This window comes from Elephas maximus, chromosome 8 (genome assembly GCF_024166365.1).
Source record: "Elephas maximus indicus isolate mEleMax1 chromosome 8, mEleMax1 primary haplotype, whole genome shotgun sequence".
In the NCBI taxonomy this organism is placed as follows: domain Eukaryota; kingdom Metazoa; phylum Chordata; class Mammalia; order Proboscidea; family Elephantidae; genus Elephas; species Elephas maximus.
In genome coordinates this window covers 66,144,585-66,170,927 of record NC_064826.1, presented here as the reverse complement: position 1 = coordinate 66,170,927, position 26,343 = coordinate 66,144,585, and the positions used below count along the sequence as shown (strand labels likewise).

General features: G+C 38.7%; 1 protein-coding gene across 2 annotated transcripts in view; it reads left to right on the top strand.

The window, feature by feature from the left end:
- The window catches only part of SLC25A13 (solute carrier family 25 member 13), a 240,248-nt gene that overhangs the window by 169,809 nt on the left and 44,096 nt on the right, over nt 1-26,343 (top strand). For both annotated transcript variants that reach the window (XM_049893073.1, XM_049893074.1), the window contains one exon: nt 894-974. In XM_049893073.1, coding sequence (XP_049749030.1) covers nt 894-974 — 81 coding nt within the window. The remainder of the gene's footprint in view (nt 1-893; nt 975-26,343) is intronic.

Here is a 26,343-nt window from a genome sequence, read left to right as displayed (position 1 = left end):
TCATGTTAAAGATATATTCTATGAGCATTTCCCAAAGCAGCTGTGACGGGTTTTGGTTCAGGTTGAAATTGATCCTTCATCAGGTATTTCATGGACAGCATCTTTTTTGTTGTTATCTCAGTGCCTGGCTCATGTCTGACAGATGATAGGTATTCAGTGTTTCTGGAATGGATGGATACTGCATTTAAATAATTGACACCATGAAGTCCCAGAAGTAATAAACTCCAATATTACTTTGGGCCACGTAGTATTGGTGCCTGTAATTTTTCTTTTTCCATTTTATTAGTGGACCGTGGAACACCTATCTTGTCTGGCCTGTATCTGCCAAAAACATAAGATTGTTCTTTAAAATTACTTGTAGCACATACCATTTTGAGGGTTTTACACTTAATTAATTAATGCTATTGACATTCTTTGAGAATCCTCGAGAAGTTTTTAGATACTAAATTTCTACTTAAGCTGAAAAATCTACTCAGCCAAATTGGTCACAATGATGAGTACATGCTGTTTTCGATTGTCTTGTTAGTCAGGACTTGAAAGTGATTTTTAATCAAGCCTTATAAAACACGTTTCAACATTAAACTTATGTTTTTGGTCTGTTGTCAATATCTCTATTCTTATGCTATTATTACTGCAGGACATTTGAATTTGAATTTTTCTTCCTGAAATATCAGGAACGCATGTATATGTGTTTGTTTTATCTTTTAAAAACTGCATGTATGCTGTTAAAAGTACTTCTCAAACTCACATTTTAAGATCTGTTAATATATGCAGTGTGTGGTTACTCCAGTAGACTGGCAGAAAAAGGTAACATATTTGCAGATGTATACTTACGTATGTTTAATGACTTTCTTTATATTTTTCATCAGCTTCTATAAATATTTTTCTTCAAGGTGAATGATTTTGTGAGGGATAAGTTTATGCGCAAAGATGGTTCGGTCCCACTTGCAGCAGAAATTCTTGCCGGAGGCTGTGTAAGTACCTTTTGCAGATTGAACAGACTTGTTTCACCTATACGTCACTACCCTGGTAAACACGTGTGGACTAAGGTTTCTGTTTAACCATAGATCCTGTTCAAGGGCAGCATCTCCTAGGGCATCTCGGCTTTTCCTAGACAGGTGAACCATTCCTGAGGTGGAAGGGTAAATGTTTCTAATCTTATTGCCTGTTAAGTCATGCCTGTCAAATTTGCCATTGCTTACAGTCAGTTCTTCACCAGAAGTCACTTGTGGCAGAAGTGTTTTGGCCTTTGACCAATCTTTGCTAACCTTTACTAAAATTAATTTTTAGTGCATTTTTTCTTCATGGCACCCTCCTGCTGGGTTGGGCGTTAAATTTTGTTTTTTGTAGTCAGCAGCCATAGCTCTCTGCTTTGCTTTGCTTTACAAGTGGCAGCAACTGTTCAAGCTTCCCAGTGCTTCTGGGAGAAGGATGCTGGGGAATGACTGACTTGGTGTGCCCTACATTGTCAAACAGACTTGGAATGATGGTTTCTTTATATGGATGCACAACCTGCATCTTGTTCTCAAACTCTGCAAAACCCTGTGTCTCTTTTTATCTCATGTACCAGTTTGTTCATGTGAATGTAAATACTTTGGTAACTTAAGCTCTTACACAAAGACTGGTGCTATTTAAAGATAAGGTTGGTTAAATAAATGGGCTTTGATCACTAGGGCAATACAAATACAATATTGGTCTATTTCCATTTAAACATGTATTTCTTTTCTTACAAAAAAGATGAGGTCATACTTTTAAAATCAAGCTTGTTTTGTGCAGAAAATTGTATTCATAAAAGATTTTTTTTTTTCTCTTGAAAATCAGTGAGTTTAGAAGTTGGGCAAACACCTCCTGGTAGTACTAAATGTGTGTGTGGAAAGAGCCCTTGTCCTATCCAGCATTAATGGCAGTTCCTTAACTGTAGCAGGAGCAAAGAATTCCTAGTGTCTGACAATTCTTAGGAGATGGACCAAATTTGGCTACTGGCTGACTCTCCTTTTGTTTGATCACTGACCTGTCATAGACTGCCAGGTAGGATCCCCTTGTTCTGTAACTTTAGGAGCATTCAGGATGGAATAGGAGAGCCTTTAATGTCCTAAATAAAATGGGCACGTAATAATAATCAAAGAGAAATATTAGGAGCTGCACTAACTGCTCTTCTTAGTAACGAGTGCTCATTTAAAATAACTTTATAGTTTGCATTTGAGTAACTATATTTTCTAATCATTAAGTAGATATAGTCTTAGGCTGTATCTAGCCCAGTCCTTCAGGCTGTTGCAAGGGGCCCAGGAGAGCAGTTTGTATAAATTCAGGGGCTTCACTAGATGTGGTAGTTCTTTTGTTTTTGCTTTTGTTTTGTTTTTAACTCAAATTCTAAACAGTCTATGAAAACATGATTATATATCTCTTTAAAAATTTAAAATGTAAAATTAACTATGTGATACTACTGAAGATTTTGGCAATAACCATGGCATGGTGCCTTGAAGTTTATTTTCTTTTTCATGAAAGCATTTTGCCGGCATGTGCACCTGGGTGCCAAGGAGATTGGTTGTGGCACGTATTGTCTACTGTAGGTGGTCTTGTTTGCACATATGTGGTCGCCCATTTCAAACACAAAGCACGGGTTGGCATCAGAAGTGGTGCCTAGTTATTGCAAAGAGGTGTAGCCCTTTTTCATACTTGATCTAAACACAGGCTTAAAATTGGAGCCACTTGGGCTTTACAGCTACTTAAAATATCTGTAAGATGAGGTTTGCCATCCTTCATCTCAGAGGCGGTAGACAGTTGGTCCTTGGTGTTTCAAGTTCCCTGTGTTGGAATTTTTTTTTTTTTTTTTCCAGTCATGCTTTAAGTAGTAAGAGCTTATTTTCCAGGTAAGCATTTCTACAAGTAGCAAATAACCCAGGCTCCTTTACATCTCAGAGTAGAGGGATGGATAACTCCCTTTTCAATGTGTTGTTATTTTAAGTAGTGGCAGCATCTTTTTGCAGGCAGGGTTTTTCCCTTAACTGCTGCCTGCCACATACCTTAGACAGTCACTGTGAGTTCCACAGCCTCTCCTGTCCAGTCAGGAGTACAGAGGCTTGGAAGGTTGCATCACCTGAGCAGTTCCACTTCTTAGTTCAACCAAGCATTGCTAGGCATTGACTTGTTTCAGAGGAGCTCACCTTGCTTCATGATTACTGAAAATTAGTACACATGGCTGACTTTTACACTTGTAACCAAAGCTTCACATTCCTTTGAACAAGGCTTTTTCTGATCTATAAACTGTTTTCTGCAAAAACACGGAAAATATTCAGGGAGATCTTTGTCTTGTAACTTCATAGTTCTTAGGTAAACTTCTAAGTTTCTTGTCTTCTTTATTACTATTTTTTTTTTAGAAAAATGAAAGTGATGGTAAATTTGGAGAAAAAAATTATTGGCACTTAAAGGAATAAAATTAATCCCATTCCTTAATTTATTATTTTTGATATAAAAGATCTGTAACTTCAGACTGAAAAAAATATTCTTCTGTCTCACTGATATATGTAAATGGGAATTTATATAAAGGAGTAAATCTGACTGTTTTTAAATTCATTGTTTGCATTGAGATTGAGTTTGGAGCACAGTTTAAATGGGACCTCAGTTTTCTGAGTATTTTTTAGATTCACGCATAACAGTAGTTACATATTCAGCCCAGTCAAGACTACTAAACTAGAAGATGAAACTGGAGTTTATAAACTCTGAGTCTGAAAGGTTTCTTTGTGGTGTGTTTTTTCATCCATGACTTGGTTTTCTATATTTAAACCAAGCTAATAATTGGAGGAGTTCCGGCCAAGCCCTGGATTAACAGACGTCCCCTTACAGAATATATATACCTATCCACTTCCTTCTAGCTCTGTCTCTTTCCATCTTTCCCTTATCTGGCTGTCTGAAGCCCAGTGTCTATAGGGGGATGTGATTGAGGACCACTGTCAGTGACAGTGGAGGCTCTCAGTAAATGTGGCAGAGGAAAGAGGGCCTGTTACCAATACCCATTTCCAATTGAGCTGCTGTTGTCTTTAAAGTCTGAAGTACTATCTCTGTGTACATCATTGTCATTGTTTCGCTGCTGCTGTGTTAAGAAAAAAATAACATATGTAATGCCATATGGAGCCCTGGTGGTGCAGTGGTTAAGAGCTCACCTGCTAACAAAAAGGTCAGCAGTTTGGATCTATCTACTGCTCCTTGGAAACCCTATGAGGCAGTCCTACTCATTTCAATAGGGTCACTATGAGTCGGAATGGACTTATGGCAGCGGGTTTTTTAATGCCATATGGTCTGTAGGTTGCAGTCCTTAATTCAACAAAATAAGTGTTTATTGTCTGTCTTCTAGATTTCTAGTGAAATAGAAGGTTGACATCCCAAGGGGTTTGGGATCTTTATTTAGCCTTTGCTCCTTTGATCTTAGGAAGGTCATCAAGATAAGGAAATACAAGTGGTACCCTGACTGGTTTCAAGGAAGAAATATAAATATGATGATTAATTTATTTTTGGCATGAAAATAAATCTACCTTGAAATGAAATTATATTCACCAGGGGAAAAAAAAAAATCCCGAAAATATGAAACTCTGTCTTAAAAAGCTCATATTTAGTAAAAATTATTTATATACCAATAGAAAATAATAGTATTCTGTAATAATTTTTGGAAAGACAAACATGCTTTTTGAAGTACAGTTCTTTGATAATGAGCCAAAGTATTAATAGAGATAGGATACACACACACACACACCATATATGATATATATATATAGAGAGAGAGAGAGATACACGTGTGTGAGTGTGCTACGTGTGTATTTGTATATATATCTGATGTTTATGGGAGTTTGTATGCATTCTGAGTGGGAAGAATAATTGATTTGGTCATGTCACTGGTTCGGAAAGTGACTAGTAAGAATATCACAGTTGGGAAGACATGGAATGAAGATCAGCCTTAACTGCTTTTCCTTGATAATAAGTATGTCCCTATTGCATGTGTTGTCAGTATTGTGATTTCCATATTCATGATATTTTTATGCTTTTTGTATAGCCAAGAATCAGATACAATTTTTAAGGCAAGTTTTTTTTATTACTCATCTTTTTTATATTATATTCAGTTTTGGTTAGTTTTTATTATTTTAAAAATTATTGACAAAAAGATGTAGAGACACATCTAGCTTACAAATGCAGCTGGAGGCCCTTGGGTACCTGTCCCAATTGCTTTTCCCACCCTTGTCTCCCAGGACATAACCCTGTCCAGAAATTGGTGTTGTTCATTCCTGTGAATGTGCTCATACTTTTTATTACATACAAGTGTTTCCCTAAGCAATATAAATGTTTGATTTAGAATGCTTCATTCTGGCCAAGTGCTGTAGGAACAACTCGCATGATTCCCAGATTGATGCTTTCGCCTTTTTTTCCCATCCGTGCAACTCATGTGCTTTGGTTGTCAGAAGAGAATAATAAATGGGAGTATTACTTTCAAATGATGTAATGTGGCAAATACTGAACTTATCTATTTTGGTTGTGTGGATTTATAGGCATGTTACACAAATAAACTTGCGGTTGAAACAACATACTCATTTAACCAAGTTTTTGGGATTTCTTCTCTAGATGAAAGGAATTTCTTTGATTTTATAATTTAATCTTATGGCTGATACTGAGTAAATTTAAAATTGCAGTCCTCCCCACTGCCAATGCACATGCTCCCTGTATGCCTTACGCTGTTTTCTTTCTCTCTCTTCCCCTTCCTTCTCCCTCTCTCATTTAGCTCTTACCGTCTTTAAACTATATACTTTTCTTATTTGTCATGTTTTTTGTTTATTGTCTGTTTCCCCTCATAGAATATAAGCTCCACAAGGCCAACATCTTTCCCTGTTTTATTCATTGATGTAACCCAAGGTCCTAAAACAGTATATGGTAACCAGCAAGGCCTCAGTAAATATTTGTTAAATGAAAGAATTTTAAAACTAAAATGGACCTTGAAAGTGACATTGTCAAATCTTCACAGTTTATACATGACAAATCTGGTGATTGATTTGTATATATATTTTCTTTTATGTTAGTCACACTCCTTAGTATCCATATCAGAAAGGATAGTAAGCACAGCGCTGGACATCATTTTGCAAAGTAAAATGTTCCTTTCAAAACCTTCCAATTCAAATTTTTGAGAAGTGAGTAGCAAGGATGTTTTTATTTGTAAAATTAATTCTTTTGACCATCATAGTCACTTGTAATGAAAATAACCACGTTTAACAGGAGGCAGCCCATTTCGCCAGAAGGGTTTTAGTTAGTTTGGTGTCCCACACCCTAGGAGATGTGAGGCACAGTTTAGACAACTAATTTGACTTATTTGTGCCTCGATTTTCTTGTCTGCTAAGTGGAGGTAACAGCTTATTTTTCCAGTTATCTATTGCTGCTTAACAAGCCACTCCAAAACCAAGTGGCTTAAAACAATAATGTGTTCTTTTTCATAATGACAAGACAGTTCTGCTTTACATGGGGTCAACTGGAAATACTGGGACAGCTGGAAGGTCCAACATGTGCCCATACAAATGGTGGCCAGCTGGGGCTGGAAGCCGAGGTTCTTCTCCAGGTGGGATTCTCCACGTGGCTGCTTGGGCTTCCTTATACCATGGTGTCTGGATTCTAAGAAGGTGGATTCTAAGGGTAAAAGGGAAAGCTGTATCTTTTCAGGCCTAGGCTTGGAAGTTACACTGCATCAATTAATCCACATTCTGTTTGTCAAAACGTGTTGGTACAGGCCAGCCAGACTCGAGGAATGAAGAATAGACTCTTAATGGAAGCCATGACAAAGAAGTTGCATTTATAGTCCACCACACTTACTTTGCATGATTATTTGGAGATTAAATGAGAGATAATATAAGAAATTATTAAAACACAACTAAAATACTAGTCTCCCTACTGTTCCAGTATCTGTTTTTTAAGTTCTGATTTATGTATTTTGGGTTTTAAGAAAATGAATGTTTTAGTTAAGCTTTTCAGGTGGAAAGGAATATGATTACCTGAAGAGAAAGGGGATTTTTTGGAGTTTGGATGTGGCATGTTGAGGACTTGAACCATTTCAAGGTCTCTTGGAATCTCTTATCTTTGTGAGTCTGCTTATTTGTCCTTTCCCTACCGATTGTTTTCCTCTGCCAAGCAGCAGAGCATGCTCTTTGTCAATATGATTTTTATTTCATCTTTATGGCCACACTGCATCCCAATCCCAGTCTGAGGCTTGCCTCCTAATGGGAATGATTTTAATGTTTCTCCATCACTGAGCAGGAGAGGTATTCTGGTTATTCATTGCCGGAGAGCAAATTATCTAAAAACTTAGTGGCCTCAAACAACAAGGTGTTATCATCGCACATGGTCTGTAGGTTGACTGGGCATTTCTCACTTGGGATCTTCATATGGTTGTAGGCAGATGATACCTGGGGCTGGAGTCATTTGAAGGCTCAACTGGGCTGATGTGCAGGGTGGCCCACTCTTATGGCTGGGAGAGATACTGGCTGGCAGCTGGAAGGTGGTGGGACTGTATCAGAGCACCTGTGTATGGCTTCTCCATGTGGCGTGGGCTTTTCCAATATTAGCAGCTTGATCCTAAGAGGGAATCTCCCAAGATCAGGCATTCCAAGAGGCCTGGGTTGAAGCTGCAAGGCTTCTTATGACCTAACCTTGGAGATCAGAATGTTACTTCCACTGCATTCTAGTGGTCAAAGAAGTCACTAAATCCAGCCCAGATTCAAGAGGAGTGAAATGAGAGTCCACCTCTCAATGGAAGGAATAGCAAAGAATTTTGCAGCTATCTTTAAACTACCACTGGTAGCTCTGCAGTGTTGTAGGATAGGGATATCTCCCTTGCCTTCTAACTTCTGATGGTTTCATAGCCAGTCCCATGTCTTCTCTAAGGGTTTGTTCTGATCCTGAGAGCCATTGCTGCTTCCAGTTGTTTCATGCTGCAGTGGGCGGAGACTCAGTAAAGTTAAAACAAGCAAATCGAGGTTTACCTTAAGAGTGTAAAAGAACTAAAACCAGAGACTACTGAGAATTGAGGCACCTCTACCATTTTCTCCTCTTGGACTTCTTGCTCTCTTTCACCGTGCCTTTGCCTCTCTGTGCACATCTTTTTACTTTGCTGATCCATTTCTTATCTTCCACGCAGTGTCAGTTTTCCCAAGAATTTTCTTCTTGTGCTTGCTGGCCACCTGGCCTTTCTCTCTACAGTATGACCTTTCAGCCTCTTTTCATCCCTTTCCCAGTCTCAGCTATTTAGTTCAGTTGCTCAGTTTGTTGTTTTTCATTTAATTGTTCAGAGGAAATGGGATTGGCACACCCCATCTTTCTGTGCCAGGCCATAGAGTAGCCTTGAGTCATGACCCCATCCACATATCAGTGGCTTTGCTTAACAACTCCATTTGTTTCAGCCATCTATAAATGTGTTCAAACCTTTCTTGAACCATTTTGTTTTTAGATTTCAGCCATCTATAAATGTGTTCAAACCTTTCTTGAACCATTTTGTTTTTAGCTCAGAATTCTATAAGTATCCCCTGAGTAGTAGTGTGTATACTTTTGTCATGAAATATACCCAAAGCCATATTCCTTCTGATTGAGCTTGAAATCCCTTGAGATTTCAGGCCCAATCATATCAAACCAAGAAGAAAATTTCCTCATATAATGAACACATCTGCTCTGGCAATCAGAGCTGGTGAAGTAGATTGCCTGAAGTGGATTTAAGCCCTGCTTTTGTGATCTTTCCCTTCCCAGGGTTTCCTGTAGAGACGTGGCCTCACAGTATAGTTTTCTGAAAGCAGATTTTTTATTTCACTGCACAAGTCCCTGCGCACATACCCTGCTATTGCTGTTATAAATATAGAATGATGTGAGGCGCAATCATTAAGTTGAATTTCTGTGAGACTGCGCCTGGGTGACACGTCAAGTAGCCAAGATTTATTATGTATTATAATGATGGTATGGAAATAAGGCTATTATTTTTTAATGCTTATATTTTTATAATCCATTTATAGTTTAATGAAAAATCTAATGATTAGTTACATTGCTTTCCACATTTATTATAATTATTGTTTGGAATGATTCCCTGGGAGATTTGTGTGTGTATGTGTACCCCTCAAAAATGTAATAATATTACAATTTTTCTAAATTCGTACTTACACTTTACTTGTATCCTCCAACTCCTAACTAAGCTTAGAAATCATATCAGGTATTATGTCTGGCCTCCTGTCTTTGTCAGATATAGTAACTGCTTTCCCATTCGAAGAGATCTTTTTTTATAACTTTGTGCTGACAGTTAACTGCATCTTAGGAACCTTTGGTAAATTTTGATTGAACTGAGACAACTTGAAACTCTAATGACAGGGCCTATGTCTCATTATTAAATCTGTGTCTAACATTGTGTCTAACATGTGAGAGATGCATGAAAAATATTTATTGAATGTGTAAATATTTGACTCAAAGGCATTGGCGATGTGGGCAGTTACGGAATTATAAAGGAAGAGTGGTCACTTTGTATGTCAAGTTAATGTTAACTTAGAGACTGGTGGCTAGAGAAGAAGCATTAACTCCAGGGATTGAGGGGGTGGGAGGAATGCATGCGGTGTTCAGGAACTGATGGACTTTGGGGGTAACAGTAACCATGCCTATATATCCAGGATGTTTCACAGAAAGGCCTTCTGTGATCATTCAGTGATGGAAACAACCTTTAAAAAGTTCCTATTTTATTTTATTTAGTTGCTAAGAATGGCAAATAAACAGCCCCCATATACTCAGAACCTTAAGAACAGGATGAAGATAAAAACTTGCAGCCATTGGTATACCTTATTTATTATTGCTTATGTGTTCAATAGAAAATATTTGAATGGTTAACATGTGAAATAATCGTGTTGGAATCACGAAGGAATCAGACAAAAGGCTTTAAAAAAGGAGCTGATAAATAGCCCAAACTGTTAACCATAAGGCAGCGTCTAAATTTGGAGGTTTCTGAGAAGCTGAGGCAGCAGCTTGCTTCATTGCAGTTTACCCGGCGGGGGAAGGGGAGGGTGCATATGGAGAGGGTGGAACTAAGGCACGGGCCTGAAATGGAATTCTCTTCCCTGCTTGCTTCAGTGAGAAGCTTTCTCTCCAAACTTCTTGGACTCTGGGCAAAAATAAATGTCTCATAGCACTAAGGATTCATAGGTTTGGCCTTCCCGGTTATGGGCTGCCTGTTGTTGTTAGTTGTCATTAAGTTGATTCTGACTCATGGTGAACCCATGTGTGCAGAGCAGCACTGCTGTATATGATTTTCAAAGCAGTGACCTTTTGGAAGCAGCTCACCAGGCCTGTCTCTTGAGGTCTTTCTGGATGGATTCCATACTTCAACCTTTCGACTAGTAGTAGTTGAGTATTTAACCGCTAAAGGTACCCATGGGCTACCATGGGACACCTATGGGCTGTCTATAAAACCAAACCAAACCCGTTGGCTGTCGAGTTGATTCCAACTCATAGCGACCCTGTAGGACAGAGAAGAACTGCCCCATAGTGTTTCCAAGGAGCGGCTTTTGGATTTGAACTGCTGACCTTTTGGTTAGCAGCTTAGCTCGCCATAGTTATTAACCACTGCTCCACCAGGGCTCCATGGGCTGCCTATAGTAGCTTAGAAACATCATCCTATTAGAGGAAGGTAAGACTCATGACTGTCACTGACCCAGTCAGCTGTTGCTCTTTTCCTCCCTTTCCTTTCTTTCTTTAATACAGCACAGTTCAAACCTTGAACCACCCTTCTAGTTTTCCAATAAATAGGGGAGGGGTTTGTTGTGATATGAAAATATAAAGAAAGATAGGTCACAGCTTTCATATAGTTAGGTGCTTTAGACGTTGAAGGTCTGTAAATCATTGAACGATTCTGGTGGTAGTAGTCAAAATAGACATGTAGAGCAGTCAGAGCCCAAATGTTAACATATTTGGCAGGTCTGTAACTTAATTGCTTTTTAATGTCAGTCAAATGCATTCCACTTTGGTTTCTTGGCCAGACTTCTATAGGCCTGTTAAAACCCCTTGAAGTTGAAAATGCGAAATTTAATATTTGTAAAACTTGTAAGCAGATTAGCCTTTTTCTACCTTACCATGTGGTTAAGAAATCAAGAATAGGAAATTCCAGTTTGGTATCTGTCTCAAAAACAATTCAGTGTTAAGAATGTACTTTATTCTCTTTTCATAAAAAAAAAAAAAAAAAATAGACGTGAATAATCTAGTGACAGATTTTTTTTTTTTTAAATTAAGGAAAGATTAACTTGCACACTGAATCAAAGGAGAAATAATCCTATTTTGCTTTATGTTTATATAGGTAGATAGCTGCCAACTCTGACTCTGACTCATGGCAACCTTATGTACAACAGAATGAAACATTGACGGGTCCTGTGCAATCCTCACCATCACCAGCATGTTGGAGTCCATTTTTGAGGCTACTGTGCCAATCCGTCTCACTGAGGGGTCTTTTTCACGTTCACTAACCCTCTACCAAACATGATGTCCTCCTTCAGTGACTGATCTTTCCTGATGATAGGACCAAAGCAAGCAAGTTGGACAGTGTTCTGCTGTGATCCATAAGGTTTTCAAAAGCAGACCTCCAGGCCTTTCTTCTTAGTCTATTTTAAAGATGTGCATTTAGACAGACAGTCTAACCAGGATTGAGAAAAATGGCCCTTTGCTCAACTTGTATTGAGGAATCAAGTCCCTGACTGAAGCAGGGTCATGGCAACTCCTGTAAAGGCAGTGGGCCGACACACTTCCCTTCAGAGCTGGCGGAAGTGAGTGGCCTCCAGCCTCATGCCGCCTCATACCTGCCAACTTCTCTGTGAGGTTGTTGAATGCTGTCTTCAGTATTTACAAACAGCAATTGATTCTGTTGGGCAAAATGTTTTAACTTAGTCTGTCCACTGCTGTTTACGAAATATCAGTTTTGTACCTGCAGTCTTTATATCTGATGATACTTCTGCTATGTATTTAAATTATTTCATATCTCTATTTTAACTGCATTAAATACAACACTGAGTTAGTAAGAGAGTAAGCGGAAAGTATGTTGAAGCTTAGCTTTCTTAAGAAACCTTTGTTTTCCAGTTTACTCAAATATCAAATATTGTCATCACTTGAGTACTCATTTTATATGTAATATAAATCATTAAGCATTTAGTAGTGTAAACCTTATTTGTAGTTACAATTTTATTTGTATCCAAATAATCAAAATAATGTATTTGGGTTTTAGTAAAAAAAAGAATTCATATTCCCTAACTTCATATTAATCTATTTTTGACACATGTAAGCACACATTTTAGAATGTCAGTGTGCAATTAGATATTCTTAGCACATGTCGTTTGTGAAAAGCACTTTAAGTCTAAGTACATTCAATTGAGCATAATTAAAATATCAAGATACACATTCTTCATGTACATTTTGCCACTTAATTTTTTAAGTAGCTCTAAGTATCTACCATGTGAATTCAAATTAAAGTGAGGTGATTAAATTACTGTTAAATTTAGTGCTTTTAGTTTAAAATAAAGCAGAAATCACACTATGTTAAATAAAAAATATATATACTGGCATGTTTTCTGTGGACAACAGACTGATGACAGGCTTGTATTTTTTAAAGACAAGGCTGCCAATATTCTCTGAATAGTCTCATGAGTGTTACCTAGAGTGGTTTGTGGGAAGAAAATGTAAGAAAACGTGCTTTTTATCTTATAGGTTCCTTCAATTGACTCCAAGTAGGAATGCCAGGGGATACTACCTTGGATAGTACAGAAACATTGGAGAAAGATTTACTTAGTCAATAGCAGTGGAGAAAAAGAAAATTGATTATGGGGAAACATGAACCAGAACTCTTGAACTGGTTGTATCATTTAGATACCATATTTAGTCAGCTGATGTTTCCTACAGTTACCATAATGAGCAAACTAATCCTTGGCAAGTCATTTTAAAAATACATGTAACTTGTCCACAATTGTTAAACTTAAAGTATGTTAACATTATTTTAGTGAAGGTCACTATGCTTGGATAACTTTGAGAAATTGGGACAGGATATTTGGATTCTGGTGTTGCCTATCTAAATATTTGATTTCTCAAAATTCTGCTTTTAAAAACACATAGATATATTACTTCCCACAAAAAAAGTCTCCTACACAGAATCAGAAGTGTCAACCATGAAGTAAATCATTATGTACCGTTATATAACAAGAGAAATGTAGGTGGCAAAATTGTGAGGAAGGGGAGGAAAAAACAAGCTTGCAGAAGCATCTGGGCATGGAGCAAAAAAAGCTGTGATAGGAGCCATACTTCAGGTTCTTTCCAGACTGCCTAGCCCATTTCAGAGAGGGAGTATTAGAAGGAAAAAAACCCTGTCATTTTACTTCGAGCCCTGAGGACTGTATCATGTCAAAAATAAGAGCATTTGGAAATATTCATGCTTTGTGTCAATAGAGCCCTATTCATTGGAGGAGCTTGGTGCTTGGGCTTCATGCTGACGTAGCTGTAGCCTCTGCCGTCCTACTTCCCTTCCTGGTTGTTCTTAGTACTCCTGGTTGAAAGATGAATTTATAAAGATCATGTACTTCAGACTGGAATCACAACGGCTGAAGCTGTCTTATGGAGATGTGAACTTTCTTTGGTGTTAGTAGAGAAGTGAGGCATCCAGCCTCTACTTGGGACAGCTTTAAAGGTCCCGAATGTTAGCAGTTGATTTTAAAAATAAAGGGCAATTGTGTTGTCTTTCATAAATAGCCATCTGTTGCCTGACCAGAGAATATGCACTGTGTATTGTTTTCAGCATGAGGAAGCTTTTTTGTTACACTCAGTCTAGTGTCTTTCTTGGTCCTTTTTGTGACCAGTGGTGCACATTTCTAAAATAATTTTCCAGTGTTGGGGGCATCTCAAACCTGAATAGAATAGGGGAGACCAGTCCCACAAACATAGTGTTGCAAACTCTTTGCTAGCTATCTAGCCGCTGTAATTTTTACCAGCCCCTGCAGCAAGACATGATTAACCATTCCTCAGTAACAAAAGTATTTCAGAATTAAAAATCTGTACATCTTGTTGGATGTCAGCTTAAATATCTAGCTCGAGTCCAAATTAAATGAAAACTATCTAGTTATGTAGTGCTTCATTAGAAGCAAGAGTGGCGAGTCTTCGTCTCACCTAATTTGGACATGTTATCAGGAAAGAACAGTCCCTGGAGAAGGACATCATGCTTGGTAAAGTAGAGGGTCAGCGAAAAAGAGGAAGATCCTCAATGAGATAGATTGACACAGTGGCTGCAATAGTGGGCTCAAGCATAGCAACGATTGTGAGAATGGTGCAGGATTGGGCAATGTTTTGTTCTCTTGTACATAGGGTCGCTGTGAGTTGGAACTCACTCAACAGCACCTAACAACAGCAACAACGTCTAGTTATGTTCAGGTCTACAATACCATCTTATCAACCACCACCCACTTAGGTGAGCTCTTTCCTTTTTTTTTTTAACTTGATGTGGCTACTTCTTAAAAGCCTTCATTATAACTGTTGTTTTCTCAAAAACAAAGTCCTTTGCATTTAATATACAAGTTTCTAGGGAGAGGATATGAGTTGGAATCGACTCAACGGCAGTGGGTTTAGTTTTGGTTTTAGGGAAAGGAAGTTTTGAGAACTCACCTGTACTGGCTTTGAAAGGGTTCAGTAGGCTAAATTCACCTAAAAAGAGTTCTATCATATGTAATTGGTACCATTGATTGAACACTTAATACCTTAAGTGCTAGGCCCTAGAATAAGTACTTTATGTACATATTTTCATTTAATCCTCAAAAAATCTTATAAATAATATTGTAGGAGGCAGGGCCAAGATGGCAGAGTAGTCAGATGCTTCCGTTGATCCCTCTTACAACAAAGATCTGAAAAACAACTGAAACAATTATATTTATGACAAGCTAGGAGCCCTGAACAACAAAGGAAAAGTTAGAAAACAGACTGAGCAGCAAGGGGAGAGATAGATGATTCAGAAGCGGAGAGGAGTTGCTGGACCTGAATCGCCGAGATCCCCCAGGCACCATTCCTGGGAGCAACTGCAGCGGGTAGTGGAGCTCGGCTGCTGTTTCCTCAGGGAGAGACAACCAGCTGCAGAGCCTAATCACACTTCCAGAACCAGAGAAGGACACCACTCTCAGCAAAACCTAAGTACTTGCATATATTTTACTGTGACCCCCTCCCTGCCTCCGCAAGCTGGCTTCAGTGGCTGTCAATTTCCCTGGGCCTGAGATAGGTCCTGCTGAACGTCCTGAGCCGTTCCCCTGGTCTTGGAGAAGAAATAAATTAACAAGTGGGGGAAAAGATAATTTGCCAGCTCCACTAACCTGGGGAGCTCAGGGCAGATGCAGCTCTTGTCCAGGCATAACCAGTCTATGGACTTTGAATACCTTTACCCCTTGCATGGACCTGTGCGGTCCTATTTCATGAGAATAGGCGCTTGTTAGCAGACTGCAACTGTTTCAGCTCTGCAGTAGAGAGGTGGGTGTTTGGGGTTTGACACCTCTTTGCTTATTAAACAGGGTCCTCACCTACCCATGTCAGGGGCCTAAGGACTGGTGGCTCCACTCAGGTCGCCAAGCCACCCACGATAGGGGTCCAGGGATAACTAGTACCTCCCAGTTCTTACAACCAAAAGCATTGGGTGACCAAGGTCTGTCTGTAGAACCCACCCACCTATGCACCCTAGGGAACGGGGATGGCCTTTCCTCACAGGCACTCGGGACAGTTATCAGCCCCCTGCCTTGTTCAGAGCATGACCCCCTGCTGCAACGAGATGCCAATACCTACACCAATCACCCCTGCCCCCTAAGACTGTAGAACAGAGCCTGTACCACAGACTTGATGACCAACTACCTGAACACCTGAGCTGAATCCATACAAGAAAAGTAAATGGACTCCTAAGCTGATACACCTGATAACAGCTCTAGCCACCTAGTGACAGGACGTTAGAGCTTCAAAGGTGAAAATAATCAAGCTGGTTCACTCAAGCAACCTATTTGGGCATCTCATAACAAAACAAAGCAAGAAACTAGGCTACATTAAGCAAACATAAAATCAATACAATAACTTACAGATGGCTCAGAGACAACAGTCAATATCAAGTTACATAAAGAAGCAGACCATGATGGCTTCAACAAGTTCTCAAAACAAAGAATCCAGGGTTCTTCTAAATGACAGTGCTTCCTGGAATTGCTGGATGCCGAGTACAAAAGATTAATATACAGAACTCTTCAAGACATCAGGAATGAGATGAGAAAGGAAATCAGGCAATACGCAGAACAAGCCAAGGAACACACAGATGAAACAGTTGAAGACATTAAAAAGGTTATTCACGAACATAATGAAAAACTTAATAAGCTGCAGGAATCCATAGGGAGACAACAGCCATAAATTCAGAAGATTAACAATAAAATTACAGAATTAAATAATAGAAAGTAAAAGGAGCAGAATTGAGGAAGTGGAAGGCAGAATTGAGATTGAAGATAAAGCGCTTGGCACCAATAGATTTGAAGAAAAATCAGATAGAAGAATTTTAAAAAAGGAAGAAACCCTAAGAATCATGTGGGACTCTATGAAGAGAAATCACCTATGAGTGATTGGAGTACCAGAACAGTGAGGGATAACAGAAAGTACAGAGAGAGTTGTTGAAGATTTGTTGGCAGAAAACTTCCTTGATATCGTGAAAGATGAGGCATCTATCCAAGATGCTCATTGAACTCCACACAAGGTAGATCTTAAAAGAAAGTCATGAAGACATATTATAATCAAACTTACCAAAACCAAAGATAAAGGGAGAATTTTAAGAGCAGCTAGGGATAAATGAAAAGTCACCTGCAAAGGAGAGTCAATAAGAATAAGCTCGGACTACTTGGCAGAAACCATGCAGGCAAGAAGGCAATGGGATGACTTATATAAAGCATTGAAGGAAAAATAATTGCCAGCCAAGAATCATATATCCAGCAAAACTGTCTTTCAAATATGAAGGTGAAATTACGACATTTCCAGATAAACAGAAGTCTAAGAAATTCATAAAAACCAAACCAAAACTACAAGAAATACTAAAAGGAGTTCTTTGGTTAGACAATAATATCAGGTATCAACCCAAGACTAGAACACTGGGCAGAGCAATCAGATGTCAACCCAGACAAGGAAATCACAAAAATAAATCAAGATTAAAAAATGCTCAAAACAGGAAAACAGCAATGCTATTGTGTAAAAGAAGACAATATTTAGACAGTAAAGAGGGACTAAGAAATGTAGACATAGATCTTTCATATGGAGAGGAAGATAAGGCGATATAAAGCAATAAAAGTTAGGTTTAAACTTAGAAAAATCGGGGTAAATATTACGGTAACTACAAAGGAGAATAACTACCCTACTCATCAAAATAAAGTACAAGAGAAAAATAGACACTCAGCATTAACAAAATCAACAACAACGAATAAGAGGAAAACACGATATATAAACTACTCAGCACAAAAATTTAAGTGGAAAAAGAAACTGTCAACAACACACAAAAAAAGACATCAAAAGGACAGCACTAAACTCATACCTACCCATAATTACGCTAAATGTAAATGGAATAAATGCACGAATAAAGAGAGAGAGAGTGGCAGAATGGATTAAAAAACATGATCCATCTATACACTACCTACAAGAGACACACCTTAGACTTAGAGACACAAACTAAAACTCAAAGGATGGAAAAAATATATCAAGCAAACAACAATCAAAAAAGAGCATGAGTGGCGATATTAATTTCTGACAAATAGACTTTAAAGTTAAACCTACCACGAAGGTTAAGGAAGAACACTATATAATGATGAAAGGGACAATATACCAGGAGGATATAGCCATATTTGATGTTTATGTACCCAGTGACAGGGGTGCAAGATACATAAACTCTAACAGCACTGAAAAGTGACATAGATAGCTCCACAATTATAGTAGAAGACTTCAACACACCACTTTTGGTGAGGGACAGAACATCCAGAAAGAAGCTCAATAAAGAAATGGAAGATCTAAATGCCACAGTGAACCAACTTGACCTCATAGACATATAGAGAACACTCCACCCAACAGCAGCCAAGTATACTTTCTTTTCTAGTGCACATAAAATTCTGTAGAATAGACCACATATTAAGCCATAAAGCAAGCCTTAGCAGAATCCAAAACATCGAAATATTACAAAGCATCTTCTCTGACCATAAGGCCATAAAAGTAGAAATCAGTAATGGAAAAAGCAAGGAAAAGAAATCAAACACTTGGAAACTAAACAATACCCTGCTCAAAAACGACCAGGTTATAGATGACATCAAGGATGGAATAACAAAAGAAGAGATTGAAAAGGTAATTTAAAAAGCTCCCAACAAAAAAACACCCTGGTCCAGATGGCTTCACTGCAGAGTTCCACCAAACATTCAGAGAAGAGTTAACACCATTACTATTAAAGGATTTCAGAGCATAGAAGAGGCAGGAATACTCCCAAATTCATTCTATGAAGCCACCATATCCCTGATACCAAAACCAGGTGAAGACACCACAAAAAAAGAAAATTACAGACCTATATCCCTCATGAACTTAGATGCAGAAATCCTCAACAAAATTCTAGCCAATGGAATTCAACAACATATCAAGAAAATAATTCACCATGACCAAGTGGGATTCATACCAGGTATGCAGGGATGGTTCAACATTAGAGAAACAATTAATGTAAGCCATCATATAAATAAAACAAAAGACAAGAACCACATGATCTTACCAAATGGTGCAGAAAAGGTATTTGACAAAATTCAATAGCCAATCATGATTTTAAAAAATTCTCATCAAAATAGAATAGAAGGAAAATTCCTCAACATAATAAAGGGCATTTATACAAAGCCAACAGCCGACATCATCCTAAATGGAGAGAGTCAGAAAGCATTCCCGTTGAGATCGGCAACCAGACAAAGATGCCCTTTATCATCACTCTTATTCGACATTGTGCTGGAGGTCCTAGCCAGAGCAATTAGGCTGGATAAAGAAATAAAGGGCATCCAGATTGGCAAGGAAGAAGTCAAAGTATCTCTATTTGCAGATGACATAATCTTATACACAGAAAACCCTAAAGAATCCTCAAGAAAACTACTGAAACTAATAGAAGAGTTCAGCAGAGAATCAGGATACAGGATAAACATACAAAAATCAGTTAGATTCCACTACATCAACAAAAAGAACATTGAAGACGAAATTGCTAAATCAATGCCATTTACAGTAGCCCCCAAGAAGATGAAATACTTAGAATAAGTCTTACCAGAGACATAAAAGACCTTTACAAAGAAAACTACAAGACAGTACTGTAAGAAACCAAAAAAGACCTACATAAGTGGAAAAACATACCTTGCTCATGTATAGGAAGACTTAACATTGTTAAAATGTCTCTTCTACCAAAAGCAATCTATAGATAGTTTAATTCCTATCCAAATTCCAATGACTTTTTAATAAGATGGAGAAACAAATCACCAACTTCATACGGAAGGGAAAGAGGCCCTGGATAAGTAAAGCATTACTGAAAAAGAAGAACAAAGTGGGAGGCCTCACTCTACCTGAGTTTAGAACCTATTATACTGCCACAGTAGTCAAAACAGCCTGGTACTGGTACAACAACAGATACATAGACCAATGGAAGAGAATTGAGAATCCAGACATAAATTCATCCACATATGAGCAGCTGATATTTTACAAAGGCCCAAAGTCATTTAAATGGGGAAAGGACAGTCTCTTTAACAAATGGTGCTGGCATAACTGGATATCCATCTGTAAAAAAATGAAACAAGACCCATACCTCACACTGTGCACAAAAACTAACTCAGAATGGATCAAAGACCTAAATATAAAATCTAAAATGATAAAGATCATGGAAGAAAAAATAGGGACAAAGAGCCCTAATACATGGCATAAACAGTATACAGAACATTACCAACAATGCAGAAGTGAAACTAGACAACTGGGAGCTCCTAAACATCAAACATCTATGCCCATCCAAAGACTTCACAAAAAAAAGTAAAAAGATTACCTACAGACTGGGAAAAAGTTTTTAGCTATGACATTTCTGATCAGCGTCTGATCTCTAAAATCTACATGATACTCCAAAAACTTAACTACAAAAAGACAAATAACTCAATAAAAAATGGGGAAAGGATATGAACAGGCACTTCACTAAGGAGGACATTCAAGTAGCTAACAGATACATGAGGAAATGCTCACCATCATTAGCCATTAAAGAAATGCAAATCAAAACTACAATGAGATTCCATCTCACTCCAACAACGCTGGCATTAATCCAAAAAACACAAAATAATAAATATTGGAGAGGTTGTGGAGAGACTAGAACTCTTATACACTGCTGGTGGGAATGTAAAATGGTGCAACCACTTTGGAAATCAATTTGCACTTCCTTAAAAAGCTAGAAATGGAACTACCATACGATCCAGCAATCCCACTCCTTGGAATATATCCTAGAGAAATAAGAGCCTTTACACGAACAGAGGTATGCACACCGATGTTCATTGCAGCACTGTTTACAATAGCAAAAATATGGAAGCAACCAAGGTGCCCATCACCAGATGAATGGATAAATTATGATATATTCACACAATGGAAAACAACGCATTAATAGAATACAATGATGAATCCATGAAACATTTCATAACATGGAGGAATCTGGAAGGCATTATTCTGAGTGAAAGTAGCCAGTTGCAAAAGGACAAATGTTGTATGAGACCACTATTATAAGAACTCGAAAAATACTTTAAACAGGGAAGAAAATATTCTTCAATGGTTATGAGAGTGGGAAGGGAGGGAGAGGCGTTTTCACTAATTAGATAGTAGATAAGAACTATTTTAGGTGAAGGGAAAGACACCACACAATACAGAAGAGGTCAGCACAACTGGACTAAACGAAAAGCAAAGATATTCCGTGAATAAACTGAATTCTTCAAAGGCCAGTTTGGCGGGGGCGGGGGGATGGTTTGGGGACCATGGTTTCAGGTGACATCTAAGTCAATTGGCATAATAAAATCTATTAAGAAAACATTCTGCACCCCCATTTGGAGAGTGGCATCAGGGGTCTTAAATCCTAGCAAGCGGCCATCTAAGATGCATCAACTGGTCTCAACCCACCCAGAGCAAAGGGGATGAGGAACACCAAAGACACAAGGTAATTATGAGCCTAAGAGACAGAATGGGCCACATGAACCAGAGACTACGTTAGCCTGAGACCAGAAGAACTAGATGGTGCCTGGCTACAACCAATGACTGCCCTGACAGGGAACCAACAGAGAATCCCTGAGGGAGCAGGAGAGCTGTGGGATGCAGACCCCAAATTCTTGTAAAAAGACCAAACTTAATGGTCTGACTGAAACTAGAGGGACCCCAGAGGTCGTGGTCCCCAGACCTTCTGTTAGCCCGAGACAGGAACCATTCCCAAAGCCAACTCTTCAGACAGGGATTGAACTGGACTATGGGATAGAAAATGATAATGGTGAAGAGTGAGCTTCTTGGATCAACTAGACACATGAGACCATGTGGGCAGCTCCTGTCTGGAGGAGAGGGCAGAGGGCGTCAGAAGCTGACAAGAAAAGAGAGGAGTGGAGGGAAGGAGTGTGATGTGTCATTAGGGAGGGAGCAACTAGGAATATACAGCAAGGTGTATGTAAATTTTTGTATGAGAGACTGACTTATTTGTAAACTTTCACTTAAAGCACAATAAATTTTTTTTAGAAAATCCTGTAAATAACAACTAGAAGATGTGTTCACGAGTTTGGGGATCTTTGTGAGTTCCATTCACTTCTGTACGAGCCTGCTATAGAATTGGCACACAATCAATATTTGTTGAAAGTGTGGGTAACGTTAATGTCAACATGTCAACAGATAAAGGAAGTTTGGGGTGAGAAACCTGTTGTCCAGTCGATTTTGATTCACGGTGACCCTATAGGACAGAGTAGAACTGCCACATAGGGTTTCTGAGGAGCTGCTGGTAGATTTGAACTGCTGGCCTTTAGGTTACCAGCTGAACACTTAACCACTGCACCACCAGGGCTCCCTGTTTGAGATGAGTAGGTTAGGTAATTTGCCAAAGATGACACAACTGGTGTGTAGTAAAGTGAAGATTACAGTCTCCGTCTCTCAGACTCCCAGGCATGGTGCTTGGCAATGTGTACCTATTACCTTATTTAATCCTCACAGTGCGTTTATGAAGTGGTGTTATCCCTAAACTATTGATGAGAAATCTGTCTCAGTGAATTTGAGGAACTTGTCTAAGGCAACATACCAGGAAATGATAAAGCCTGAATTAAAATCCAGGTCTGTGACCAGTGCTCCTATCCTGGACCACTCTCTGATATTTACGTAAAACCAACACTGCTATAATTATTTTGCAAGCCCATTTGAAGAAAATTTAAAATATGTCCTTAGTTTTACATTCATAAGCCTAAGGTATTTTTCAAGGATTCAGATTTGGTATGATTTAGGGATTTTAGTGCTCCTTGGTCTGGCTTCCTCATGATTCATTGACTAAGCTACAAAGAAAAATTTGGTGTATCCGATGGAAATCAATTATATTCTACAGGAAAACATCTCTCTTTCATGTTTCTTGATGTACTTTAGTGTCTCTGAATCGTTTATCTCGTTTAGACAGAGTCTCTTCAGATCATGGGAATTTTAGTCCATGTTATCAAGTTAACCAAAGACTGAAGTACCTTGTCGAAACATGAAATAATTAAAAATGAACCTGTTTTGACAGTAGGCTAGTCGACATAATGGTTCTGAACTTGGGTTCGGAATCTGCACAGCCTGGGTTCAGATTCTGTCTCCGCCTTGGACAGAATTCTGTGTTCCCATTTCCTCATCTCCAGAACAGTATAGCTTTTGTCAGGGTTATTAAGGAATCAAGGAGATAATGCCTGTGATGGGTTTAGCAGAGTACTAGGCATGTAGAAAAGTATTCAACAAATTTTGGGGTCCGGCTTCTCCCTGAGAAGGGGAGAGTACAAAGAATTTTGAGATGCAGAGCTGTAGTTATTCAGAGAGCTGTGTCTTCTCTCTGGTCACACTCTTAAGCAGTTTGTTCTTGAGAGGGAAGTCTCCACCTCTTAATTAGGAAGCCCCATTCTTACAGAAAGAAACCTGGAGAACAGACTTACGTGTAGAGCACATTCATTGTTAGAGGGCCGACTACAAATTATCAGGGCAGATATCACTGTGGTAAGAGACACATAATGATAAGAAGGGCTGCAGACCTCAGATCCCATAAAGTTCAGAAGAATAGGACTAGTTAGTGCATGGAAAAACAAAACAAAGGAAGGAGGAAGAGTCATACCCTGATAGAAAGGAGCAGTTGGAGTCCACAACTGGGAAGACCTGGTAGAAAGTGAGCCACAGTTTGAAAATACAGGCTTTGCAGAAAAAAATTTGACACAACTGGTAAGAGAGAATTCCCATACCAGCCACTGAATTTTATGTAACAAAATTGTGGCCCACTCTGTTTTTGTTGCTAGTACGTTCAGACTCTTCCAATTCCTCTAGCGTAGAGGCTGTCTTGCTTAACTTTGTTTCTCTATAAATAAAGAGAGAGAGAGATGAAAACTCTGGGAAGCAAGATTTCAGTAGAAGCTGGAGACTGTCCCAGAGGGATGATGAATTGTGTGTGTTCTTCTTCACCATCTATGGGATTGATGCTGAAATGGATCTAAACCAGTCCCCTAGTCTTCTTCGAAAGAAGGAGGAGTAGGAAACCATGACAATTCCTTAGGCTGCTACCAAAATGGAAATTGAGGAGAGAGTGACTACTAGCTACAGATAGAAGGGGGTGCACTCTACCAGTAACTGTGTCACTCAATAGCCCTTCTTACAAACCTTTTAAAGGCACTCAGTTACCCTACATATGCAGACCTTTTCATTTATCTATGCAAAACTTCAAAAATTACTGATGCTTTGTAAGTGTGCGTTAATGTCTACTGACAGTTTTCCACGTGATTTTTGTGTTCAGGATATCCCTGACTGTCCTCAAACATTGTCAGGAAACTCTTGGAATTTTGTTTAGATGGATTGTTTCAAATTTTAAATTATTTATGGAATAATTGACATCTTCACAACATTGACTGTTTTATTAATGTAAAGGAAAATTGATGTTTTTATTAATATTTTCATTTTAAATTAATTTGCAGGTAAATTGACATCTTTATATCATTGAATCACCCTAAGAAAAATATTTGTTTTGCTAGTATTTAAATCTTTTATGTCCCTTAAAAACACCTCTATTTTTCTTCATTCTAATTTTTAACATTTCATGTTAGGTTATTCCACTTCTACAAAAAATTTTAATATGTAAGATTTTTTTATGTAGCAGTTGCATATTTCTCCTCTAAAAATAAATAGATTTAGATTGTCAATTTCTCTTTTTTTTAAAAAAAAAAAAAAGACGCTACAAATTCTTTTGTCACCCAGATGCTAGTATTCACAGTAGGCAATAAAATTTTCTTGTTCAGTATCTGGTATTAGCCTGGATAGGAATCCACATGGCACTGAATTTTGTCATTCCTCACCTACAGTCCTGTGCATAGACTGGGCACTTAATAGAACCTTGGGAATCCTGTGGTTCTGGGTTCTCTGGGGTCAGGTGCAGACAGGCAGCCCTAAGGAGCTTTCCAGGAGTCATATTTAAGTGGGGCCAGTTGTTCCACTGAACAAAACAAGACTAAAGGGGCACACCAGCCCTGGGGCAGGGACTGGAAGGCAGGAAGGAATAGGAAAACTATTAATAGTGAACCCAAGGTTGAGAAGGGAGAGTGTTGACATGTCATGGGGTTGTTAACCAATGTCGTACAACAGTGTGTATACTAATTGTTTGATGAGAAACTAGTTTGTTCTGTAAACCTTCATCTAAAGTTCACTTAAAAAAAAAAAAAAGAAATGGGGCCAGTTGTGTCTTCTAATCTGTTTGTTTTCAGTTGAGGGATAAAATGCTTTAACAGTTGCATACGCGCTCATCTTTAGTGGCGGTTAACTATTTCATCTTCTAGTCTGTGTTACAGATCAGACCAACTTCCCCACCCCTACGCCACCAGGGTTTCCATAACTTCATGGGGAACCAGAATATTATTTTATGACTGATTGAGAGGGATCTTTTGTCATTGTTGTTTTCATTTAATGCTTCAGCACTTCAGTTGTGTTTCCTGATGCCAAATCCTGATCCATTTGATTCTGTTTATCTTGATGCATAAATAGTAAGGACAGTTACCAATTGTCAGTTTCTGAAACGAAATTCTCCCCCAGCTCTGTGTGTGTCATTAGAGCAAATCCTCAGGCTTCACTCACTACCATCCACACCTCCTCCCCCCTCAGAACCCGTGCTGTTTTGCTTAAGCATCACACAATTACCCCATCTCTGCTTTATCTTTCACACTGTCTGTCTCTAGATCTTTTCCCCTAATTGCCGTAAATAAAGGAGCCCTGGTGGCATAATGGTTAAGCATCTGGCTGCTAACCAAAAGGTTGGCTGTTCAAACTCGCCTGGCGGCTTCGCAGGGAAAAAGACCTGGTGATCCGCTCCTGTAAAGATTACAGCCTAGAAAACACTATGGGGCCGTTCTACTCTGTCACATGGGTCGCTGTGAATTGAAATCAAATAAAGGGCACCTTACAACAACAATCCTAAATAAATTTTCATTCCATTTTGCGTGCTTCTGTAAATGAACAACTATCATTCTCTCTTTCCCTTCACTTGACAGTGTAGACAACACAAAAACCCCATGTGTATCAGAATAGAACTGCGCTCCATTGGATTTTCAAGGCTGTGACCTTTTAGAAGCAGATTACCAGGTCTGTCTTCTAGGGTGCCTCTGGGTGGGTTCGAACTGCTAACCTTTCAGTTAATAGTCAAGAGCTTAACCATTTGAACCACCCAGGGATTCCATAGACTGCACAAGCTCTCTCTAATTCCTCAGAATCCACTTTTCAATCCAGTTATCTGGCTTTGATAGTTCACTCCATCTTTTGGTCTTTGCCTTCCTGTGACAACAGAAATTGTTGACCATTTCACCTTCCCCCTTCTGAAAGCTCCCTTTCATGACTTTTGTGCCTGAATCGTTGTATGCTGTACTTTCAACAGAGGTCTTTTATCACTTCCTAGGTCTCCCACTACTCTTGGTTTTTCTTTTTCTTCCCATCCCATATAAACTACTTTCAGTTAGCATAAATGCAGTATAAGACCCTCATCTGTGTCTAATTCCAAACTCCCAACTCGCCATTCCATTGCCTTCT